This window comes from Muntiacus reevesi, chromosome 7 (genome assembly GCF_963930625.1).
Source record: "Muntiacus reevesi chromosome 7, mMunRee1.1, whole genome shotgun sequence".
NCBI lineage: Eukaryota > Metazoa > Chordata > Mammalia > Artiodactyla > Cervidae > Muntiacus > Muntiacus reevesi.
In genome coordinates, this window is record NC_089255.1 from 51020863 (window position 1) to 51042351 (window position 21489).

Sequence of the window (21489 nt, forward strand, 5' to 3'; positions counted from 1 at the left end):
CTTGCACTGACCAAGTTTTTAGAAGCAAGGACTGCCCTGCCTTGCACAATACCACAGGGACATCAGAGCTGAATCAGAATTAGAGTTTGGCAAAAGAATGTGTCTTTTTCTCATACTGTCCAAAGTATATCTTTTAAAACCTGTTTTATTGCTTTATAATGTAATTGTGCATCTAGAAAACACATAAAAGGAGAAAAAAAATTGCCCCACTGAGGCTATTTTATATTTCCTTCAACTTTTTTTTTTCTTTATGAATCAGTAATTCTACAAAGATCTACCTAAGCCTAACAGGCATATGTTACCTGTTAAAAGACAATATGGAAACCAGGATACCATCCAAGGCACTCTTCGCTAAATACTGTGAACTCAGGACAATGTTCTCTTTTTTTCCCTCAATTGTATGTGAGCTTATTTCCAATCTAATTTCCAGTTCTCTAGCTTATTACCAAAATACCCAACAACTTTCTCTGGGATGTCTTTGAGACAATGCCAGAAGCCCTGAGTGTATCAGGACAATGTTCTTCCTCCCTCCTGCTCAGGGTTTCCAAGACCTTCACAGGAATAGAGTCTGAAGCAGGCTTTTGCATCTGCCTTTTCCTTCTAGGAACCTCATAAATGACGGTGCAGTCCCAAGTCCCCAGCAGAGTAACATAAAGACAGTGTTGGCCCATACTGCTAAACCACCCATAATACAAAAAAATAGTTATTTCTGTCTTCCTTGCAGGCTCCTAACTTAACATCACTGAATGTTAAGAGAAAAGCACTTCAAATTAGCTTTGTGTACCAAAAGAAAAAAAAGAGGCTTCAAACACAAACAACCCCACCTAGAATGGGGGAGGTTGTGAGGTTGGTCCATGCATTTCTCCTGTCACCAACCAACACGTCATACATCCAGATTAAGTCAGAGTCATGCGGCAGGCACACTAAAAGCAATCAGCATTTTAAGTTTTTATGGGAGCCTGCAGCATCTGTACATAAATATTGTCTCTGTAATTGTCAAAGTTGGCTGACGAGCCTCTGTGTGCACCAAAAATAAAACTCACCGAACTCTCATGAATGACTCAATGTCTGTGAATGCCTTCTCTGTTGTGAGCAAAACCTACAGAGAACCCAAAGACCTGTCTCCCAGGAGAAAACAGACACCTGAGTTTCTGAGTTTACAGGCTCATTAATGAAAGAGCTCTTGGGTCTAAGAATTAAACTATTAAGTGCTAGTGAAGGAATAAGCAAGATATTAGTCACAGAAAGACAGTCTTGCCAGCTGCCTCTTAGGAGAGGAAGCACCCTCTGGTGTGCCTCATTGGTGGGGTCTTGAGAGCTGTTCATTTCATGCCTAATGGAAAAACAGCTTCTAGACCTTGAGTTAGTAAATGGAATATGTTTTTTATAGTCAGAATATTCTATTGAGTAGAGTTCTTTGAGTTCTTTGTCTATACAGTGAAAGTGAAAGTTGCTCAGTTGTGTCCGACTCTTTGTGACCCCATGGACTACATAGTCCATGGAATTCTCCAGGCCAGAATACTGGAGTGGGTAGCCTTTCCCTTCTCCAGGGTATCTTCCCAACCCAGAGATTGAACCCAGGTCTCCCTCATTGCAGGTGGATTCTTTACCAGTTGAGCCACAAAGGAAGCGAGTCAGAATATTCTAGAAGGAGATGACCTGACGACTCAATGGTTGACTAAAAGCACCTCTTCACAGGGTTCTCTCCCGGCCTACAATTTATACTGTATAGTACCCAGCAGGAGACTTCAGGGGATCAGGCCACGGGTCATTACACAAAAGGTTTTCACATCACTGCCTGACGAAGCTTTAGCTTGTCTTTAACCAGACTGTTGGGGCTGCAGAATAATCACTTCCTAGCTACCTGGGTTGACCTTAGTTTGCCTAAAATGACCTCCCCTAATGAGATTAGAACCAGGACATTGAGAAAATATATTGCAATCTTGAAAAAAAAAAAAAAAAAAGATAAAACCATAACCAAGTAATTCTAAGCCTCCAAAAGGGCTGATCTAATAAAATCTTTAATGGCTGAAACATCACTTCCTAGACATAAACTGCTACTAAGTCTCCTGGAGGTTTAAAAGTTATTTCTATTTATTTGCAAAGTAGAATCAGGAATTCCATAGCTTTTAAATTCCAGCTATCTCTCCCTGGCCTTGAGCACTGTCTGACTTTTATCAAAACCTTGACAATGTTAACTTTTCCCATAGGTCTGAGGCTGATTTTTAAGTGGTTCTTTTCCTCTCTAAATTCCATTGGGATGTGGGCTGTGTGTGGGAGTAGGGGGTGGATGTTTCTGGTTTGGGTTTGGGGTGGATTTTGTTCTTATAAGTTCATTTTGTAAGTTCAGCTGGACTGATGTTAAGTTTCTTCCTGTCTTTCTTGGTAGAATGTTCAAATTTGGATTCTATTACTCACATTTTTCTAGTGGGTTGTGTTTTCATCTTGTAAACAGATCACCCCAGCCGAGCACTTTCTGATAGACTGTCCTGGACTATGTATACATGGTTATCCAAAAGTGACCTGAGCCAGTCTGCTGCTTGTTTTGGCAAAGCTGGATCCTCTGTGAGAAAACGGGCCAGAATCCGGGGAACAAAAGTGGAGCATGTGGGTGTCCCTAGGTGTTGGGTGGCTGGGACCCAAGGCATGGCTGAGCCCCTCTATATTCATAGCAGCCTTGCCTCCTTTGCAGTTGGAAGTACCACCCAAATCAACAAACTTAGCTGTTGTGCCCTATCTATGTGCCCTTCTGAAAAATCACCTAATCGCTTCTGGATGATTTTGCTTCCTCTTCAAGACAATAATGACACTACAATAAATGATTTCCATCATTCCTTCCAGCACTGACATCTTATGAGTCTATGAACTACCCGGTTTCTTCTTCAAATCAAGAAGTGACTTTAGGGACTTTCTTGATGGTCCAGTGGTTAAGAATCTACCTGGGCTTGATCCTTGGTCAGGGAACTAAAATACCACATGCCTCAGGAGAACTAAGCCCATGTGCTGCCGAAAAGCCCATGCGCCACAGTGAAGACCCAGCACAGTAAAAGAAAGAAATGACTTTACAAACATCTGACTGTGCAAGGGAATAAAAAACCAAAGACTTTCCAAAGGCTGAGGTGTGGGCAAAGGCTGCTGCTTCCCTTCTGTCCCACGCTCGTCTCCCCAGACCCCGGCTGCCACAAACCTCCATCTGCTTGACGTGTCGGCCTCGGTCATCCTTGAGGTGACTCTTCGCCTCCAGCTCGTACTCCAGGTCCTTGAGTGTCTGCTCTAGAAGCTGCCTTTTCGTGAGCGCTTCTTCCTGAGCTCTCTGATAGTCCCGTAACTCTTCCTCCATCAGGCGCATCTAGAATGAGGAGGGCCGGGGGTGTTGATCTGGGCACATCAGGAGCACAGAGCTGCCGTGAGTGCGCAGGCTGATCCCGGAGAGGATACAGCGGCTCCCACTATGCTGGAGGTCAGAAAGCCCTGGGCAAGCACCACCTCCCTCTTGGCCTCAGTTTCCTCTTCTGTGAAAAGAAGGCTTGAGGACTTCCCTGGTTTGCAGGGGTTGTGGGTTTGATCCCTGTTTAGGAAGCTAAGACCCCACATGCCTCTGGGCCAAAAAACAAAAACAAAACATAAAACAGAAGCAATACTGTAACAAATTTAGTAAAAAGACTTTACAAATGGTCTACATACTCCCTCAAAAAAATCTTAAAAAGGAAGTCATTTTCCAGCTACAGAGAAAAACCCCATTGGGTTATAAATTCAATTCAGTAGATGTTGGCCAGCATTACATAAAACAGAAAAAAATATCATAGTACAAGCAAACATTGTTTTCTGAAACATTTCTACTAGATACTAATACATTTGTGTGGATGCATGCATTACTGTGTTACAAGGCAAGACATCTTTCTTAAGGCAGGTCATGGTCAAAGATACTTGAAAGCCCCTGAGCTAAGCAAGCACTTCCCAGAGCATAATCTGTTGCTCACCTGTAATAGGTTCCTCTCAACAGAGGTTAAAAGTGAAGGGAAAATAAAAGCTAAAATCATGACTCCAAAGCAACCCACAGGCACAAAATCTATTACTCTAAACAAGTTAAGAGAAAACCACTGCTTTCTAAAGAATGTTATCAGTTGTCATAATTTACAGTGTTTTCCTCCTCCACAAGGTGGCACTGAACTGACAATTTTGAAGAAAGTGTAAGAGACAATGAGCTTGATTCCCAAGCTGGAATCTCCCCAAGGGGACTAGGCACCTCAGCACACAGTAGGTATTCCTTAAATATCTCTGTAGACTGATTCAGTGAGGGCTGTCGTCTATTTCTCAGCATCCCTCCTGGGGGTGGTTCAGGATAACAGGTGGAAAACACAGTCTCGGGAACAGACTGTATGGGTTAATTTCCTTTATGATAGCAAATGGCAAACTCCAATAGAGTAACAGCTTTGGGGCTTCCCTGGTGGTGCGGTGGTTAAGAGTCCGCCTTGCAATGTAGCAGACACTGGTTCGATCCCTGGTCCGGGAGTATTCCACATGGCTCGGAGCAACTAAGTCCATGAGCCGCAACTACTGAGCCTGCGCTCTAGAGTCTGCAAGCCACAATTACTGAAGCCCTCACATTGCAACTGCTGAAGCCCAAGCACAGCAATGAAGACACAGCACTGCCCAAATTACATAAATATAGAAATAAAATTATTTTTAAAAACACACTTTGCTGAGAGGCTGTATGCAATTCAATATTAAAAAGGAAAAGAAACGCCAGCCTTTAGGAGTGGCTTTCACAGAAAAGTGGGGAAGGCTCAAAGACAATCTTTTTGGGGACCCAACAGGTTAGGCTAGTTTAGGAAGCCCAGAGGGAAGACTAGGCACTGTGTTTGCCTCCTGGAGGCTAACAGGAACACCCGACATTTCTGCGAGAAGAGCACAGTCACAGCAAAGACATCTCCTGACAAGGACTAGACTGGTGTCAGTGGTGACTGAGTGAAAGCACAAAATGAAAATCATTCCATGGAAAAAGGATGATGAGACATTCTTTGGATACAGAGATACTCCAAGACATGAAAAACAACTCTCCAAATAAAAAAGTCTTTAAAAAGTTTTCTGTGCTTCAGGATCGTGATTTGCAATATTGTGATAAATATATCAATAAACCTACCTTAACGAGCTGTCCTGAGACTCAAAAGAGGTCATACCCCACCCAAAGCACATGGGCTTTAGAGTCAGACTGATAGGTAATGGTATAGCTGACATTTCCTTCTTGGTATCCTTTCGAACACCCAGCCCATTCCTGCCTTCTGATGCCCTCAGTCCCTAACATCCACCAAGAGCTCTACCATAATCGAGAGTATCCGAGAAGGACATGCACAAGACAATTAGCAGTACAATGTCTGGAATCATGAAGTAGACAAATAACTTCTGCACCTACCAGTGCTAACTTTAAAAGTAATTAAAAACTGCCCTTGGCAAAGTGGGATTTAGAAAATAAATGCAACAGTGAACTCTAGTCTTAATTCTCTAAAGATTATCTTCATCAGAACTTTTCTAGCTCTATGTCAAAGGTAAAAAAGGTAAAAGGCCTGTTTCTTTCAAAACGAATAAGGCAGTACTACAGCACTCAAGGTGCAAAGACCCTTGCAGTTTTTTCCACTTATTGAGAGCTTTAACTAAGTACAACCAAAACGGGATGCAGGGTGGTGAACAGAGTTGAGTTTGAGCCATGTGACCCTGGCTTATTAATTCACTTTTGTTTCAAGTGACTTCATGACTTCAGCACGCTTAGGGTGGTTTCTGACTGTAGTTTCCTTCTAGGAGGAGGAGATGTCTGTTTCTGCCGTTCAAATGAAAACACTGTCTCACAAGGCTAGACTAGTGAGAACATCAAGGAAGTACAGTCTTTGTTTTCATCTTAAGGAATTCTTTTTTGAATTACTGCCCTTTTACAAACAACACTGGTCTCCATCTGGCCCTAACTAATCTCTCTGGATCTGTTCCCTTATCTAACTAGAGGGTCTCTAAGGTTCCTTCCAACCTGAGGATTTTAGCAGCATAACCATTTACAAAACTCAAAGGGAAGCACTGGACAAGGGTCACTGTGACACTGGTTTTCTGAAATCAAAGCAGCTTACCAAATATTTATTGGTGTTCTAGCAAATATCTGAATCCACTCACTCAGTTGCTATAAAAAATGATTGTTTTTCAATGCCAAAGAGAACTGTGCTATCAATACCCTAATTTCAGTTCTTACTAGAAGTCCTGTGTCCTGAGACCCTAAACCAGAGGAGATCTGTTATCAGGGTCCTTTCAGAAGTAGTCTAAAAGCCTGCAATAAATATCCATTGTTCTTTCACACAGTTTCAGCACTGACTCATGAATGATCTTTCTTTGATCATCAAAGATAATAAAAGTTTGTTTTTTAAAGAAAAATATGTTTTCCTATGAAATCTTAGTACCCTTGGTACTGCTTGTGGAAAAAAAAGACAAGCTTTAGAATTATAACAAAAACTAGTATTAGTGTTCGGGATACACAGATCCTTTGCCATATAGTCTTACACGTTACTTCATTTAATTATTAAATCATTTTTATTTTGTATACTTTTAAAGATGTAGAAACAGATGCTCAGAAAACTGGAGTAACTTGCTCAAGGTCATCTAGCTGGCAGGAGGCAGAGTAGAAATCAGCTTACACAGTACTGGCATTTTAGAACCTTCACCTTTCCATTAAAATAATCAAAAACATTCCCTTTATTATTCACAGTTCTTCAGAAGTCAAGACTTAAGGGAGCTAACATTTGGGTTACTTTGCTCTATTATTCTTAAATATAAAACCAAGAATACACTTTACTACTTTCAGTACTCATAAAATTCCTTAAGATTTCTCTCTGTCTCCACTGTTGTTCTGAAACTCTTATCCCACCACTTCTACTGCAATGAAAGTCCATGTAATTTTAAGCCAATGGCAAAAAAAAAAAAGCTTACTTTAATCTTTGTTCTAGGATTAAATTAAAACATTAACACACATGAATCATTTAGATACAGCTGGGCACACCACTGGTGCTCTACAAATGGCCGCTAAGCATTTTTAGGCAGAAAATCTTGGCTTAATCACACAAGCTAAAGTTGTGTCAATTTCACATTAGAGGCCCTGCTCTGTGTCTTAGAATGCCATCTGCCCTGATGCAACCATCCTGAGAATCAAGCTCAAATGCTGTCTTAAGAATCTACCCCAATGGGAATTCCCTGGCGGTCCAGGGTTAGAGCTCTGCGCTTCCAGTGTAGGGGGCAAAGGTTCAATCCCCTGTCAGAGAACTAAGATTGAAAACGCTGTGTGCCAAGGCAGCAGGAAAAAAGGAAACAAGAATCTACCCCAGCCTCTCCTGGAAGAGTTTCAAAGCAGATTCTGAACACGGGTAAACCAGGACTGCTCTGGTCGGCCATTATTACCTCATCCTGCAACTTCATGGCAGTCAGACGGGACTTTTCTGCCTCTAGAGTTTTCTCCTTCAACTGTCGTTGCATCTCCGCAAGTTCCCTGCGATTTTTCTCCTTGTATTCATCCAGTTGGTTCTGGAGCTCCAGCGTTGATGTGCGGGACACCTCGACAATGTCGGCCATCTGGAGATGTGACACAGGTGTGAGGCCCCCCCACCCCCCACCATGAGGCTCCATCTGGAGCCCAGGGAGTTAGGCTTGCACCCCATCTCAACACACCTTCTCTTCTCTCCTCTGTAGCCCCCCAAAGTCTACAGATCATGGTCTGCCCAGACTAGTCACCTCTAACGTGGAAGCTGCGTGGCGACCTGAATAGGCCTGTCTCTGGAGCTAGATTCTCAGTCCTGGGTCCTGAGTCTCGCTCTGCCACTTACCAGCTACACAACTGGGGCATTAGCCGCCCTCTCTGGGCCTCTGCAGTGTGCTCATGAAAAACACTGAAGGCATAACCTATACCTTGACAGGCTTGTTGTCAAAATTAAAATGATGCAGACAGACAGGATTCTACTTAGACATGAATGAGCTGGTAAACTGCCTGGGACACAGCAGAGGCCAGAAGCTGGCCAGTGCTCAGGGAACACGGAGAGCCCATGTGGCTCTCTGCCTTTCCCCATCTGGGTGTTCTAGGGCAGAGGTGAGCAGAGAAGCCAGGGCTACGGGGCTTTAAACTGCCTTTCACGCTCTGAGGACAAGAAAGGTGAAGCAAGTACATTGATTACGCACAAAGGCAGAGGTTCTTATCGAGGTACCAAAAGGGACATCTGCACTGACAAGGCCAGGCTTCTTTGGGTAAGGGATGAGAGGAACTGGGCCTGTGGTCCAGCGGGCATTCTCTAAACCAGTTTCTCTGTAAGTGGAATGATCAACAGGCCTGAAGAGCTGCTTCAGGGGATCTGCAAATCCCCGACACATTTGTGCTGAGACACACTGCAGGTCTGCTCAGCTCCGTCAGGCCCTCCGGCATGGCGGGGGGGTGAAGGGGCTGGGCCCCAAGCCCTCCCCAACTCCCGCCCCTCACCTCCTTCTGCAGCTTCTCAATGGTCTTGTCAAGGTGCCATCGCTCATTCTCCATTTCATTCTTCAGTCTCCTTAACTGCTCCTTCTGCTCGGCCTCGTCTTTGAGCCTCTCAGACAGCTGCTTCTGTTCCTGGGTGGCCCGGCTCAGATTTCTCTGCAGATGGCAAGGAGAGGATAGTCCTGTCACCTACCTGCCAGGGCAGCTGCAGGGACGGGTGGCAAAAGGAGTTTCACAGCCACACCACAAAGCAGTCAGGCCTGCTGCATCACTGATAAGGATAAGGGTCCAAATAAAGCCATTACAGAGACATGAGGACATTGTCAGCTCTGAAATTCAGGGACCAAAGTGGAAGCTGACTTCACCAAAAACACAGGCAGGAATGAAGGGGCAGATGAGGGATGCATTACAGAAATACAGAAAACGGCCACAGCTGCTGGGAATGGTGATTCAGGACAGTATCCAAAAACCTGGCAGAGCTCATGCCCAAAAACCACAGGGAAGTTATACAGTAGACTAACTTCAACCATGCGGCAACTTACATCCTGTGATATACAGCGTTGCACCTAATGTTCTAGCATTGTCTCTGCTATGTAGATGGTTCTTACAATTAAAATAGCTAAAAATGAAACTCTAAGGAAAGAGAAATTGTCCCATGGGCCAAGATTCCACTTGGGCAGGGGGAGTTATAGTCAACAATCCCTGAGATGGACTCATACGCAGAAGACAAGGAATCTGGCAATCTACAGGCTGATGAGCCTGCTGGACAGAAGGTATGAGATGGAAGACACACTCATCAGGAAAAAGACAGATGAGTGGTTACTTAGTGAATCACACCAAATACTAGTACTTCTTAGAAAATGTAACATCTTGGGTGCAATATTTCCCCTGGGTTCCTCTGAGGCTCTCATCTCACAACATTATACAGACTGATGTCCTGTATGTAAAAAAAAAAGAACATGCAATTCTAAAAGCAAGAAAAAATCTTAAAGTGTCTTAGGAACACTATAGTAGCTTCTTTAAATGGCTAAGAATGAAAGGCTGTGGCATAAGGATATCATGAAGGGGCACGGCTCACAATAGCGGAGCATAATCCAAACACAGCTAGATCGTAAGAAAAAGGGCATCAGGCGTTGAGGGCTGAATGCGAGTTAGTACAGGTACTGTTTGGGACCTACTCAAGTCTTGTGTCCCTGCAGAGGCTGTTTAAGGACAATGGTTATATTTGTACAGTGCTTAACAGGTTACAAGCTGCAGTCACATGCAGGAACTCAGGCATTTTGAAATCACAAAGCACTTCAGGCGCTCCTGGTTTGCAAAGCTTTGGAACAGATCCATTGGCCAGCCATACAGCCTGGGGCCAAAAAGCCACCTGTGGAGGACTGTGCTCAGAGAAACAAGCCAGCAAAGCCAGGCCACTGCAGTTAATTGCTGCAGGGAACCAACGTCAACAAAAGCAGTTGGGGAGAGCTGAGGGAAGGAGGAAGGGGGTTGGGAGTTCAGTGTAGGGCAATCAGCAGGGCTGAGAGCCACCACGGTCGGCGTGGCGCACACCAGACGGAGGGTCAGCCCTGGGCCTCATGTCTGTGGCTGATTTAGTGCGTCGAGAGCAAGGGGCAGCACACAGGGCAAGGTAAATGAGGAACGGTTCCTCTGTGTGGGAGCAAACTCTCAGGAACAGGCATCTCAGAATGCCAATTCTTGGAAAACAACAAATACAGAGGGATACCAGCTTCCCTGGTGGCTCTGTGGTAGAGTCTGCCTGCCAATGCAGGAGACGCAGGTTCGATCCTTGGGCCAGGAACATCCCCTGGCAAAGGGAATGGCAACCCACTCCAGTGTTCTTGCCTGGAGAATCCCATGGACAGAGAAGCCTGGAGGGCTACAGTCCATGAAGCTGCGAAAGAGTCAGATACGACTTAGTGACTAAACCACCACTCACAGAGGGACATCATCACCTTCCCGTACAACTGCCAGGATACAACTCAACCCCTACCCTTACAGCCCCTCTTTCTTCCTTTTGGATCCCAAATCTCAGGGGCTCCAGGCCAAAAGACAAGCCAGCCTCGACTTCATTCAACTCCCACATGGTGAGAGCTCTTCTGCTTTACCTTTGTCTCAGGATGGGTTCTGCTACCAACACCCACTTCCCTGGCCCAGGTTCTGCTCTCCTGTGCTACTGGAGACTCCTGAGACTCAAACAATCTGAGCTGGGCTTGGCCAACACACCCCGTCCCAACTTTAACACATACACATTTGCCTAGAAGAATAATTTTGCTAAATCATTTTAAAAATATTTCTTGCATGCTTGCCTCTATTGCATGGCAGTAAGATCTATAAAGGCAACGAATAGACTTTTTATCTGAATATGTCTATTAGTCCAGATTCACTATTAGGCACAGGATTAAAAAACTTTGTGGTTGCAAATTAACACCTATCCCCAAAAGTGATCTAAAGATTTCTTATATCAGAATCACCAAGCAAGGGTTATAGATTCCTTATGTAAAATGCAGAATCTAGCCCTTTCTGATGGAATCACAACTTTTCTTAGAGTGGAGCCCACACATTTGCATTTGAAAGTTTTACCCAGATAATTCTGATATACTCAAAAGTTTAGAAATGCTGTTCAAACAATGCTCTGCCTCTTCAGAGATTCAAGAAATAGGTTCTAATAAGTCACTGCTAAGAAAATATGTCCCAAATTCACATTAAAAACAGCAAACTTGGCAACTTTGCATTTAGGAGTTAGGTGTGAAAATGCTCTATAGCTACAGTGACTACATTTCCAAGACCAGCCATACAAGTCTCTTGACTAACATTGGGACAAAATTTGAGGAAAATCTGTGAGTGAAAAATCCAGAACACAAGGCTGGTAGATGTACAGTGAGTGCCCTTGAGATTGGGGACCATTATCTCAGTGGATGCAAAGCCATCACTGTATGGCTGAGCAAGGCCTCCATCAGTCCATATTAACAATAACTATGTGGCAGGTGAGCAGAAGGGCTTAAGGGAATGGGATGCTTGATCAGAAAGCACTGGATCTCAGAGCCCTTGACACATGTTAACTGTGGACTGTGACAAGCGTGGCTGCTTTCTTCTGTGGTCTCAGCACACAGAAGTCTGCTAGGGTGGGAGGTACAGGCAAACAGAACATATATCATCATCCTTCCCTGAAGAAAAGCCATTTCTCAAGGTAATCAGAGACATCTTTGTCATAAACACAGTTTAAACAGGTCTACACAGCAGCCCAATCCTCAACCAAGCGGTTAGGCTGAAGTAAACCAAGAATGGCATCCCCTTTAAGAACTCCTACTCTGACTGAGCCAAAATAAATTAGACCTAAGTTCACAAGGTCTTCACCTACAATGTCAAGAAATATATTTATCATACATGAAGATGCAGCAGATTGTTAAAGGCACAAAAATTTTGAAATATAAAATGCTTATGTGGGGGAAAAAAAAAGTTACTCTCTCCTCTTCCTCTAAGTGTTAAGCTCCCTTTTGATTGTCAGTTCTGGGAGAGGCATGCAGAAAGAACTAAAGGAATGACTGTTTGGTCCCCAAATTGAGAAAAAGCAAAGTAGTTTTGAGTGATGGTGTGTTTTCCATAGCACTACGTTTGAAACAAGATAATTCAGATAACGATGGTGAGACTGTCGAACCCTCTTAAAATTCCTGCCAGATTATGTTGCCAGTGGTTAGCATAGCCACATGCTGCCTGAAGCAGTCTCACCATCTCAACACCACTGGGAAAACAGGCCTGAACAAAAATAATAAGTCAGGGATAATTTTGAAGGCAGGGATGGAGATCTGGAGGTAGAGGCCAGCAGGGATCACATTAAGATCTTCAGACCTTGAGGCCATTATCTGTTCTCTCCACTGAATTAGCTGTGAGCTGCAGATTCGCAGCTGGTGAACCAGCTCCTTCTGTGTGAAAGTTTCTGGTTTGATCAAAGGATGATAAAGAGAGAGCCTGTAACAGTTTTACCCACTGCCTAGTGTGGATGTGACACAAAAGAGCAGATTTTTGCCCCTATAGAATACAAATGTTTTTCCTCTCTTTCGGTCCCCAACAAGCTCAGAGATGTTACTAAGCCCTGCACTTTGCTGCTGGAGTGTAGTCATCATAAGCCTTAACAGCAGCGTAGGGCAACTGCCGTTCACACAAAATCAACCAAACAAGAGTTAACAACAAAGATCTAGATTAATAAAGAAAGAAAAAGAAATCCAAAGCTAAGACACCAAAATGAAGAAAATACAGGACTTTACTGCATGCAAAAACAAGGTCTCTGTCTAAAGCCAAAGAGAAGGTGCAGATTTGGGGGTGAGGGCTCCTGAGTTGTGGCTGACCTGAGTGAACACCGGTACACACTCCTCTAACCCTGAGGAGATGATGCTGTATATGAAAGGAAAGCTGCAATTAGGCATTTACAAATTTGAATCCTGACTCAGCTCCTGACACTTTTCATGTGCCCCTCCCTCACCCTTCCTTACAGACACACAAGTCCTAAGGAAACACTTTAACAGACTCCTCTAAGACAGCTGCTCAAAAACAACTGGCTTCTACCTCCTCAGAAACTCACCTGAGGGATGCATGATGCTGTTGGTTCTTTAAAACTCCAGAGCAGGTAGAAGGAAGGACATACCTGGATCACACTGAGGTCACTGTGCAAAGTCTATTCAGAACCTCAGTGCAGACTTTGTTTTTTGTTTTCTTTTTTAAAGAACATACTTCAAACAATCTTTCTAACCTTCAAATGGGAAAAACTAATTTTCTAAGAATCTGCTGATTTTGAATAGAGATAGCTATCCAGTTTCAAAAAAATGACTTCCTCGGGCTTCGTTTAATAGCCCTTTTGAAGGACTCTGCTTTGAGGCATCTATTTGCCCAGAGGAGAAAGGAAATCAGCTTCTGCCACATAGCGACTCCACAGAGCCCTGGGGACTGATTCTGTTGGCCTTTTCACACAGTTCGTATTTTATCTTTGGAAAGCTGTCAGGCTCTTCCATGTCTGGAGGACTTCTCAGCCCCAGCACTACTGACATCTGGGTGCTTCACAGCTGTGGGGGTGTCCTGGGCTATGTAGAATAGGGAGCAGCAGCCCTGGCCTCCATCCATGAGATGCCAGTAGCATCCCCCCATCTGTGGCAACCATCTCCAGACATTGCTGAATGTCCCCCAGGTTAAAAGACACCAGTCTAGGGGTTTCCCTGGTGGCTCGATGGTAAAGAATCCGCCTGCCAATGCAGGAGACACAAGTTCAATCTCTGATCCTGGAAGATCCCACATGTTGCAGAGCAACGAAGCCCCGTGCTCCACAACTACTGAGTCTGCTCTCTAAAGCCCAGGAGCCACAACTACTGAAGCCCATGAGTCCTAGCGCCCATGCTCCGCAACAAGAGAAGTCACTGCAATGATAAGACATAACCAGAGAAGAGCCCACGCAGCAACAAAGCCCCAGCAGCCAAAACCAAATAAATGAATGAATAAAAAGAACCACTGGCTTATATAGACAGTCGGAAGTCCATGCCGGTTATTATGGAAGAAGCAGCCTGGGAGGACAGGACCAGTGGCGATCTGGACATGTCCCTCCTTCTCGAGCTTTCTCTGTGGGGAGATAAGGGCCCTCAATGTTTACCTGAGCCTCTTCCAGCTCAGTCTGCAAGACCCTTTTGGCTGACGTGGCTTCTTTCTCTTCCTTTCTTGCATGTAGAAGGGCCTCTTCTAATTGCCGAGTTTCTCCCTACAAAGAAACACGGGGTTAATGCACACTCAGATGGGTGCTGTGCCTACGAAGCTGACTCAGCAGCATGAAAGGCAGGCAGGGGACATCCACAGACACAGCCGGCAGGGGCTGCAGTCTCCATGCACCTGTCAGAGGCCCACAACAGCACAAAACAGATGTGTGTGCCTGTCTGCAGTGCCATTCTTAACCAGAAGTGAACATCCAATCCAGTCATCTGAGATGATCTGGGGGGAAATACAGATATCCACCCTCAGCACAGGAACGTCAGCAACAACACTGAATGAACTCAAGTATGAATCAACTCAATACTCAAGTACTGAAGGAACTCAAGCACACAGTCTGAGAAAAAGCTTTTCAGGTGATTTTAACGGTGACCCTTTGGGAAACTTCTGTTAGAATACACCTCCCATCACGTCTCTTTTGTCTCTATCTTTTGTCAGCTGCCATTTCTCGCACCTATCAGTGCATGTCTCTTGCTAATGGCCTCCCACTGCTAGAGATCTGGAAAACCAGATAACGGGTTTGGTAAAACTTGTGTGACCTCAAAAACAATCAACCAACTGCTAAAAAAGAAAAAAACAGTCACAAGTGAGAGTGGGCCTGATGGCAGGGTTAAGATGCCCTTTTGGGGTGTCTGGAGGGCTCTGCTCAGTGTGAAAAGATTGAGCACACCTGATGTCTGGGCGAACGGGGACCCCTGTGCCTGCACCTGAGCTCCCCAGGCCAACTCCATCAGACCTGTTTCAGGTCTCTTCCAAAGCCATCTCCCATTTGTACCACGCACAGAGGAACAAAAGCAACGGTTTACAGAGAGGCAGTCACAGCCACCTTGACCTTTCCTACGTGATTATGATAATAAATCCCTTTCAGCTTCTCAAGTCACTCACACAGGAAAGGAAGATCCGTGGCTGCCAAGCCCAAGCTGGGGGCCCAGCAAGCCTCACCTCGCACTTCTTGAGCATCTCCTTCGCTTTGGCCTCGTCATCTTGAAGGTCAGCAAGCTGCCTCTGCAGCCGAGCCACAGTGCGCTCCAGCTCTTCCACACTCCCCCGAAGCTTCTCGTTCTCCTCCTGCAGAGCCTTCACACGCATCTCTGCCCCCACCTGGGTTTGCTCTGCAGTACTGCTCCGACTGGCCAGGACCTCGACATTCTGGTAGAGACATGGAACAGGTGAGCATGGGAACCACAGTCAGGGCCCAGCCCCCAGCTTCAAGGATGGCTGACATTTCTTAAAAACCCACTACGGGCCGCGCACCATGCTAAGCCAGGGATTGGCATCCTACAGCCTACAGGTCCAGCCCACCACCTGTTATTAAAACTAAAGTGTCAGGACTTCCCTGGTGGTCCAGTGGTTAAGACTCTATGCTTCCAATGCAGAGGATGCAAGTTCGATCCCTGGTTGGGGAACTAAGATCCTACATGCCACAGAGCAACTAACCAACTAACTAGGCCCATGCTGCAACTACTGAGCGTGTGCCCCCTGGAGCCAGAGCACTGCAACCAGAGAAAGCTCATGCACTGCAACAAAGATCCTGCATGGTACAACTAAGAACCGATGCAGTCAAATACAGAAATAAAATTTTAAAATACATCAAGCATTACCGGAACTCTGCAACATCCATTTGAGGACATACTATCTATGGCCACTTTTGTGGTATAACAGCTGTGTCAGGACTTGGGGTCAAAGTTTAAAATATTTATTATCTAGCTGTTTACAGAAAAGTTTTGCCAAACCATGCCAGTGTCCTTGACATGAAATTTCAACCTTTTAACAACTCTAGGAGGTGGTTACTATCCTCTTTGTTTTGGCTTGCTTCACTGGGTCTTCGCTGTGTGCGGGCTTTCTCTAGCTGTGGCAAGTGGGGGCTACTTTCTAGTTGTGCTGAGCAGGCTTCTCATTGCAGCGGCTTCTCCTGTTGTGCAGAGCACAGACTCTAGAGCATGTGGGTTTCAGAAGTTGTGGCTTGTGGGCTTAGCTGCCCCACAGCATGTTCTATCTTCCCAGACCGGGGGTCAAACCCATGTCTTCTGCATTACCAGGCAGAGTCTTAACCAATGGACCATCAGGAAAGCCCAAGTGGTTAAAAAGACAAACAAACTGGCACTCGGGTAGACTGAGGAACTTGTCCAAGTTCATGTAGGAGGAAACGTATTCAGGCAGAACAAATGCAGAACCTAGTCTTATAACCACCAATGAGTTCATTTTCCTGATTTCTAATCATGTACAGCTCTTGAAGAAGAGCAATTTCTGCTTGTAAGTTTTTTTTAATGTCTAACATAAAATGGAAATTAAAATATGCTTAAATTATGATACAATTCATTCTGCAAACTCCAGATACTATCATCTGAAGACGAGAATGTGCAGCACACAATGCATAACTGAAAGGAATAGCAACAATTACAGAATGATTACTGTTAATTTCAGATATCACATGGGCTTTTATTTTTCGGCTTCTTAAAAGTCACACATCTGGAGTGTGATGTCAAGCAGGCCTTAGAAAGCATTACTATGAACAAAGCTAGTGGAGGTGATGGAAATCCAGCTGAGCTATTTCAAATCCTAAAGATAATGCTGTTAAAGTGCTACACTCAACTTGTCAGCAAATTTGGGACACTCAACACTGGTCACAAGACTGGAGGAGGTCAGTTTTCATTCCAATCCCAAAGAAGGGCAGTGCCAAAGAATGTTCAAACTACTGGACAATTGTGCTCATTTTGCAAGCTAGTAAGGTTATGCTCAAAATCCTTCAAGTTAGGTGTTCAATAGGACATGAATCGAGACCCTGGTGATGTACAAGCTGGGTTTAGAAAAGGCAGAGGAACCAGAGATCAAATTGCCAACATTCACTGAATCATAGAAAAGGCAAGGGAATTCCAGAAAAAACATCTACTTCCACTTCACTGACTACGCTAAAGCCTTTAACTGTGTGGATCACAACAAACTGTGGAGGATTCTTCAAGAGATGAGAATACCAGATCACCTTACCTGCCTCTTGAGAAACCTGTATGCAGGTCAAGAAGCAATAGTTAGACTCAGACATGGAACAACAGACTGGTTCAAAATTGGGAAAGGAGAATGAGAAGGCTATACACTGTAGCCCTGCTAATTTAACTTCTATGCAGAGTATATTATGTGAAATGCCAAGCTGGATGACTCACAGGCTAGAATCAAAATTGCCAGGAGAAATATCAACAACCTCAGATATGCAGACGATATCACTCTAATGGCAGAAAGTGAAGAGGAACTGAAGTGCCTCTTGATAAGAGTGAAAGAGGAGAGTGAAAGAGCTGGCTTGAAACTCAACATTTAAAAAAAAAAGAAAAAAAAAAAACCACTGAGGTCATGGCACCCACTCCCATCACTTCAAGACAAACAGAAGGGAAAAAGTGGAAACAGCAACAGATTTCATTTTCTTGGTCTCCAAAATCACTGCGGACAGTAACTGAAGTCATGAAACTAAAAAATGCTTGTTCCTAGGAAAGAAAGCTATGACAAACCTAGATAGCTTAATAAAAAGCAAAGACATCACTTTGCCACAAAGGTCCATATAGTCAAAGCTATGGTCTTCCAGTAGTCATGTATGGATGTGAGAGTTGGACCATAAAGAAGACTGGGCAATGAAGAACTGATGCTTTCAAATTGTGGTGCTGGAGAAGACTCTTAAGAGTCCCTTGGACTGCAAGAAGATCAAAGCAGTCAATCTTAAAGAAAATCAACCCTGAATATTCACTGGAAGAACTGATCCTGAAGCTGAAGTTCCAATACTTTGGCCTCCTGAAGCAAAAAGCTGACTCACTGGAAGAGACCCTGATGCTGGGAAAGACTGAGGGCAAGAGGAGGAGGGAGCAACAGAGGATGAGACAGCTGGATGGCATCACTGAGTCAATAGACATGAGTTTGAGCAAACTCTGGGAGATAGTAAAGGACAAGAAGTGCTGCAGTTCACAGGGTCGCAAAGAGTTGGACAAGACTTAGCAAATGAACAGCAACAGCCCTAACTTTCCCATCAAGAGAGAAGAGACTACAAAGATATAGTTAGCAAGTGGTACTTGCATAAGGATAAACGTGTAGTTCAATGGCAAAGAACTAACAGTCTAAAAATCAACCTGTCCATTGATCCTCAACAAGCCAAGCCAAAAGCAAAAGAATGAGGTTAGATCCCTTCCTTACATCACACATAAAAATTAACTCAAAATGGATCATATACCTAAATGTAAGATCTAAAACTATAAATCTCTTCTAAGAAAACACTGGAGTAAATATCATGAGCTTGAGTTATGTAAGGCTTCTAAGATACAACATCAAAACACAAGTAATTAAAAAAAAATAGATAAATTAAATCTTATCAAAATCAAAAACTTTCATGCTAATGATAACAAGAAGGTGAAAAGATAACCCACAATAAGAGAAAATATTTACAAATCATATATCTGATAAACAACTCATATTTAAAATACATAAAGAAATGTTCAACTCAATAAAAAGACAATCCAATTTTTTTAATGACCAAAGGATCTGAGCAGACATCTTTCAAAGAATATATATATATTTCACATATATATTTATATATATATATCTATATATGAAAGAAAAAATGAAAGTTAGTCATCACACAGTCATGTCCAACTCTGCAATCCCATGGACTGTAGCCTACCCAGTTCCTCTGTCCATGGAATTCTTCCAGGCAACAATACTGGAGTGGGTTGCCATTTCCTTCTCCATGGGGTCTTCCCAACTTGAGGATCAAACTTTTTCCCCGTTTAAGAAAAGAAATTTATTTTTAAATGCTTAGTGGGAAGGCATAGATTGAGTTCTGGTTTACTGATATAACTCTGAAGAGAACTTCAATTTGCTAGCATAAATTTTCACCCCACTCTCAAGCTTCTAAACAGTTCCTGAAGTCCAACAAGTACATGAGAAGATCCTCAATATCATTAGCTATTAGGGAAATGCAAATCAAAACCATAATGAGTCACTTCACACCCACTAGGATGGCAATAATCAGAGTCAGATAATAGGGACTTCTCTGGTGGTCTAGTGATTAAGACTCTCTTCTTCCAATGCAGAGGGTGGGAATTCAATCCCTAGTTGGGGAACTAAGATCCTACATGTCATGCTCTGAGGCTAAAAATAAATAAAATTATTAAAAAAAAAAAAAAAGATAACAGCTAATGGTGGGGAGGATAAAGAGAAATCAGAAGCCTCATATGATGCTGGTGAGAATGCAAAATGGTGTGGCCACTTTGGAAAACAGTTTCAAAAAATGCTCAAAATTTTAAAGGGTTATCATAAGACCCAGCTTTTCCACTCCTATATATACACCTAAGAGAAATGAAAACATATGGCCACATAAAAACTTGTGCAAAAACTCCCCAATAGTATTGTTCATGGTAGCCAAAAAGTGGAAACCTAAATATTCATCAACTGGTGACCATGACCATGACAATGTGTGTTCACTCAATCATGGCCAACTTTTTGCAACCCCATGGACTACAGCCCACCAGGCTCTTCTGTCCATGGAATTTTCCAGGCAAGAATATTGGAGAGGGTTGCTTCTCCACGGAATCTTCCCGACCCAGGATCAAACCCATGTCTCTTGAGTCTCCTATACTGGCAGGCAGTTCTTTACCAGCTGAGCCATGGTCTGTCCATATCATGGAATATTATTTGGTCCTAAAAAGGAATAAAGTACTTATACAAGCTACAGCATGGATGAAGCTTGAAAACATTATGCTAAGTCAAAGAAGTCATTCATAAAAGGCCACATATGAACACTTATATTAAATGTCCACAATAGACAATTATATAGAGATGAAAAAATAAATTAGTGGTTGCCTAGGACTGAGAGCAATGAGAAGACTGGGAAATGACACCTAAAGAGTACAGGATTTGGAATTAAAATATACACACTATATAAAACAAATAACCAACAGTGACATACTATATAACACAGGTAACTATACGAAATATTTTTAACCTATAATGGAAAAGAATCTAAAACAGAATATAACTGAATCACTGTGCTGTACACCTGAAGCTAACATGACATTGTAAAAACACTGATTCAACAAAGATTTTTAAAAGTCATGATGTGGTGCACAGGAAGTTAAATACTACATAGCATATGATTCCATATACTATTTTAAAATTATATATATATATATATATTTTGTTTTTAAAAAGTACAGGGTTTTGTTTTGGGTTGATGAAAACATTCTAAAATTATAGCGATGGTTACACAACTCTGTAAAGATGCTAAAAGCCACTGGTTTTGCAGTTTAAATAGTCAAATCATATGCTAAGTATCTCAATACAGCTGATTTTCAAAAAGAGGAAAAACAGGATGAAGGAAACCTAGAGACTGAGTCCGCCGGAGGGGAAGGAGGATCTGAGGTCTGCTGAAGTATCAGTGAGAACAAGAGACTAAAGATCTTTGCCTAAATGTTCTGGTAAAGGCAAGAACACATCCAGTGCAGCCAACTTCCATTCCCTCAGAAATCTCAGGAAGAGCAAGGATACTTACTGAAAACCAGACCTGGTTTAAGCTGGATTTGGGCGGATCTGGCACCCTGACATGCTAGATAAAGGACCCTATGCTGTACTTTGATGTTTACATTTCGGTCTTCTCTCTGTTTGAAAGCTGTAGGACGCATCCTGAGTCCATTCATTCATCTCGGGAGGATGGACCAGGCAGGTTATCACTTGGCATCTGGCGGCAGGGTCTGCCCCAATCCCAACTCTCACATTCACAGGCTGAGTGTGACTCTACGGGAGCATGTATGTGTTGAGGTGCTTTGTCCTGTTTTGACTATTTGTAAAATGATAATGTGTTTTGCTTTACATCTCCGTAGTGTGGCAAACCACATTATGTATACAAATAAATTTAACTTACACCACCCTTGGCAAGACTTTTCTCAGCCGCTCCCCTGTTCCTGCCCCCACTCTACCACCACACCACCAGTCCACGATTTCATATAAAGTCCACAGGATAAGACTGCTTTTCCTGAAACCAAACCTAATTCACTTATAGCAGTGCTGGAATCTGAAGGAATAAAAATCATATCCCTTTATTCAAGGCAAGTCCTACATGCAAAGTTCTTCTCCATGACTTCCCAGCAAAGAGACTCTAAAAGGTCTTCCAACTCTGAACTCTCATCTATGCAGATCTTTTCCAAACACTTCAGTCTGTATCTCATGACTGTCAAAGGCAGGAGAACTCTACCAGGACCAGAGTCAGTAAAGATCTACTT

At 43.4% G+C, this 21489-nt stretch overlaps 1 protein-coding gene across 3 annotated transcripts in view; it reads right to left on the reverse strand.

Moving 5' to 3' along the window:
* Nucleotides 1–21489, reverse strand: part of CGNL1 (cingulin like 1) — a 170804-nt gene that overhangs the window by 17698 nt on the left and 131617 nt on the right. For all 3 annotated transcript variants that reach the window (XM_065940429.1, XM_065940431.1, XM_065940430.1), the window contains exons 9-13: nucleotides 15182–15388; nucleotides 14130–14234; nucleotides 8495–8647; nucleotides 7429–7599; nucleotides 3188–3349 (exon numbers count right to left, since the gene is read on the reverse strand). In XM_065940429.1, coding sequence (XP_065796501.1) covers nucleotides 3188–3349; nucleotides 7429–7599; nucleotides 8495–8647; nucleotides 14130–14234; nucleotides 15182–15388 — 798 coding nt within the window. The remainder of the gene's footprint in view (nucleotides 1–3187; nucleotides 3350–7428; nucleotides 7600–8494; nucleotides 8648–14129; nucleotides 14235–15181; nucleotides 15389–21489) is intronic.